General features: G+C 47.6%; 1 protein-coding gene across 1 annotated transcript in view; it reads right to left on the reverse strand.

Moving 5' to 3' along the window:
* LOC104865357 (guanine nucleotide-binding protein G(s) subunit alpha isoforms XLas) overlaps nucleotides 1-4,678 on the reverse strand; it is a 53,303-nt gene that overhangs the window by 47,036 nt on the left and 1,589 nt on the right. Inside the window, exon 2 of the mRNA XM_010628832.1 lies at nucleotides 4,202-4,665. Within this exon, the coding sequence (XP_010627134.1) occupies nucleotides 4,202-4,665 (464 nt within the window). The remainder of the gene's footprint in view (nucleotides 1-4,201; nucleotides 4,666-4,678) is intronic.

Consider the following 4,678-nt stretch of genomic DNA (forward strand, 5'->3'; position numbering starts at 1 on the left):
AAGACTTGTCTTAGAGGTACAAGATCCCAACAATGAATGTAACTGTACTGTATCCCTAAAATGTACCAATAAACTCAATTAAAGCTGGGAAAAAAAGAAAAAAAAAATTAAAAAGAAGAAAAAGGAAAAAAGGCCCAGAAAACAAATGAAGACTGCATAACACTGGCAGAGGAGCTGAAGTAAATGTGGAAATTCAATATAACCATAACAATGACAGGCATCTCAGAAATGGGGAGACCACGTTCCATGGGCACTGGACATTTATAGCCCGGGATATGTCCTGCCTGGCTACAATTCAGAAGGCAGCAGACTGCTAAACACCTGTCATGTGACAAGGGATTTTAAGAAACACAGATTTACAATAATCATGCTTTAACATTGAAGCATAGCTTGTTGTTTTTGGTAAGCATCATCTTATCTGAGTGAGACACTTTAGATCCTTCACTTACCTTCTAGACTTTGAACAAAAAGATATTTAATTTCTGAGCTTTTGGTTTATTTGCCAGTGAAATGGGGTTCTAGGTTTTTATTGCCCAGAACTGTTTCAGAGGACAAATGTGATCAGCCAGAAGGCTGTTGAAAATATAAAACGCAATCAGAATGTGTTGTCATTACCAGTACTGACCACTAACAATATTGGGAGCAATGAGACTTTCTCTTTCAAGTCAGGAGGAAATATTCAGAAAGAGATTATTACCCTGTCTCTTCGAAGGGCCAAGACCATATTTTACATCATTTTTTACACTACATTTTTAACAAAACATTTTTTACATTATCCACCAGCATATTTTAAAAATTAGTGTAGCCAGATGGGGAAAAAAACATTTTGAAAACACTTTGATGTTAAAAGGCAGGGCAGAATTTTGGCCTCTGAAAAGTATGAATACTACTTAGAGTTTTATTAAAGGAAAAATAATAAAAGTCTCTCTTAATTCTAAAATTTTGTGGCCTGCTGGGACATGTTCTCTCTGCTACACCAAACAGCTCACAGGAGGCCTTCTGAATATGGGAAAAGGGCTGCATTATAAAAAAAGAAGAAGGAAAAGATAAAGAAAAAGAAAAAAGCACTTCTGCAAGATGGGATATAATGCCTCACTGTTGCACTTGGCAGCATAAATAAATTATCATGCAACTAAATGTGATTCACTGTAAGAATACAGTTTCATAGCAGAACGTCTATTATTACAGACAGCGTTTGCCTTCAGATTTTAATAAATGCAGCAGGTACTAAGAAATTCTGATGTATTAGATGCTTCTGGTTCTTAAACAAGGGAATCACACCTAATTGAAGTTTTAAAAAAAGTCTAAGCCACCAAATTATTCAACGGAGCAAAGAACCAGGGGAAGGGAAATGGAGCACTGGATAGTGCCAAGCAAGCAAAAGGCTTTAACTCTTTAGAGAGTCTGGAATTTTTATTTCCCTTCTTTCTTTTTAAAGCTCCTTGTAATGTGGTTAAGATGTTTGGGCAATAAAAACTGAGAATAAGCACACTAAACACACATTTTTAAAGCAACAAGTGAGTTGGCATACCAAAGGAATCATATCAAAGGATGGCCATTTATTTGAACTGCATTTTCAGAGTAGGAAAGTATGAATGTCTTCTTTCACATATCGGAACTCGCAATTTAGTAAAATGTTTCACCCTCACTGTGTGTAAATCCTCCTCTTCCCCTTCCTCACAACTCAGACCCAGGTGGGATACCTCTCCTGTCACTTCAGTGAAATGAGGCCAACCTGCTGGGACACTGTAACTCCCTGCTGCAGTGGCAGGAAGCAGGTAGGTAAATGTGGCCCTTGTAGTTCAGGCTCCTGCCAGTACTGGCTCAGGGCTCACCAGCCTGTTTGCTGGGTAGCCCCCCAGGCAGCCACTCTTGATTACCAGTGCCTGGAAGCAAAGACTCGACAATGGCAAAGTAGCCTGACAGATTTACTTTCCTTAGGATTCATTCTCCCTACCCCCTGACAAACTGAGGAGGCAAGGGAAGCTTTCATATCCCTAAGACCTGGCCCAGACACTGGACATTTTTGCTGCAGGGCTGATGGTTGCATAACTCCCTCCTCCCCCTCCCCAGCTGAGGAAGACAGAGAGTACATCAGACTGAAGTCATAGAGATTTGCTAGGAGAGCTTCATCAGGAAGTCCTGGCATGCAAGGGACCTTATCAACTTGTCTGTTATAGGTCAGGTGAGCACCCTGGACTGAACACAGTTGCATCCCTCTTGCCCCCTAATTCACAGCTCTGAACCCCCCCACCCCCCAGCTAAGCCTGGAATAATGAAATGTGTCTATTATGGCAAAATCAGTTGTCTGCAGGGAAACTAGTACATTGTCTTCTAAGGTTCTATAGCTGAGATGTAGCTGAGACGTTTGAAATTTAAAACCATCTCCCACTGTATGTTTTAAGGTAAATGGTAATGCCATTATTTCCTCAGGTAAGCATTCATAAAATGACCATCACAGTGAAACTGTGATTGCAGGAGCTGTATCCCAATAGCATAGCTATGCCAATAATGCTATTAATAAAAGCCAACACACATTATAAAATACTCAACAAACAAACATAGCACAGCCTTAGGAATTGTGATCTTGAAATCCCTTGAAAGGTTTTAAAGACGGTAGAGTTTCACTTTTGAAATTTTTATTGCAGGTACAGAGTTAATAGCTGCTTCGACCAGCTGAGGCAAAACGAGTTTGTACTCTGGATTTGAAATAAGAAGTTAAAGCAAGGACTTGGACAGGGGATTCAGCCCTGAGACCCGGGAAAAGGTAGAGAGAGGAGGGACAGGTAAGGGCCTCTCTAAGGCACCCTTCTGATTACATATCATTATTTTAACTTGAATCACAAGATCTTAAAACAATTTTTTTGTATCAAAAGGCAGTTGGCAGAAGACCTTACCTTTGAGCCTCTCTGCCCCCAGCTAAAGCTGCCGGAAAAAATTCACATGCAATCATTTACATATTTCAGAAGTCATCGTCCCGATTTGCCATACTTTGTCCACATACTTAACATACACTGAGAGTTTTCATTTTAATTTTTAAATTTTAATTGCATTTCAAACACAAACATTCTACTCCCGGTATACAACTCCCGTGTTTCTAAAACAAGCCCCTCCTACTGCGATCTTCCTAAAAGTACAAATGATCGGCTTACCTCGGGCTCTTCGCTAGTGGAAAGAAAACACAGTTCATATTTTGCAGGCACAGCCACGCCCACCCCCTCGGAAGCGGACTCGCCGCCAGTGGGTGGGTGTTCCTCCCGCCCCCCCGCCCTCCCACCGTGTGAGCCGGGTGTGTGCAGAATACCGAAATCGTGTGGGAGACCCCAAAGCCCCAGATACCTGTGTGTCTGGTTTTTTCAACCGTAAAGGCGGGAGGGTTTGGCGAACGAATGAGAAGTGAGGATACGCTTAGCGCAAAGGGAAAAAGAGAGAAAGACATACAGGAAAAAGGTTACGGAGGCCCGCAGGAAGCGACCCCCTCCACCCCGGCCCGGGCCCAGCAGTTACCCAGGAGGCCCCGCCACGGCGCCCTGCGTGTTTTCGCGCGGCTGGCTGCAGAGCTGCCGCGCGGGTACCACCAGAGAGTGCGAACACCGAAAGTTTCTGCCCGCGCCATGGCGCAAATCACGAGACAACCAGTTCCCAAGTACAAGTACACAGTCGGCGGGTAATTCGGGGGTGCCAGGGATGGGTGACTGGGGAACACTTGAGCATATCATGCACAGGCGGACACAGAATATGGACACCGACACACACCAACGACAATAAGCTCTCCAACACCAAGCAGCCGTGCCAGGCGAGGCGGGGATGCGCCTTCCCCAACGACCCCAGCCCACCACGGCCCCCAACATCTTAGCCAGGGGAGCCCCAGGGGCCCTCCCCGGCAGTTCCTGGCTCACCTGAAGCCCCCGCCTGTCGCCTGTCCAGCTTACGGTCGCTGGCGCTGGCGCTGGCCTGTCCAGCCGGAAACGACCCTCAGTGTCGCTCGGCATCACTTTTCTCCCTAGAGGGTACAGACTTCGGCCACCCGAACCCACCCAACAGCCCTCCCGCTCCCAGGGCAGAGTTAGGGTCCCTCCCTGGAACTTCGAGCAGGTTCTCCCCGCCTTTGGCCGGACCCCTCCTCCCGCGGTCGAGCCCCGCGCCCCTGCCCGGGAACCCCGGCGGCCCTGCTGCCCGAGGGCAGAGTCCGCCGCAGTACCTAGAAGCAGCAGGCGGTGAGTGTACATGTAGCCCATCTTCTCCTCCTGGAGTTGCTGGTCGATGAGCTTGCTGCGTTTCTTCGCGGAGCGTTTCTGGGAGCGCATCTCAAAGGCTTCTTTGCGCATCTGCCTGCGCTTATCGGCCACAGAGTCCTTCTTGGCCTTGCAGTGGCTCCGGGCCTTGTGGCCCCTAGATCTGCGGAAGCAGCCCGAGAAGACGCGGGTGAAGAAGTTGCGGAATAAGTTGTGCTGGACCTTTCGGTGGTGATTTCGGCGCAGACACCACTGGAAGCATCCCGTGGTCTTGGCATCCGACTCGTCGCTGGAGGAGTCGTCGCAAACCTGCACCTCGTCGGCATAGCGGAGGTGGCCGCGGCCACGCTCGGGTTTGGCCCGCCAGGCAGTCGTCCGAGCAGGCCGTGGAGTAGGCGGGTCAGCAGCCTGGATCTCGGGGCTGGGGGGCCTGAGGAGATGGG

Source organism: Fukomys damarensis, unplaced genomic scaffold, assembly GCF_012274545.1.
Source record: "Fukomys damarensis isolate Sample0158 unplaced genomic scaffold, DMR_v1.0_HiC HiC_scaffold_22, whole genome shotgun sequence".
Taxonomy (NCBI): Eukaryota; Metazoa; Chordata; class Mammalia; order Rodentia; family Bathyergidae; genus Fukomys; species Fukomys damarensis.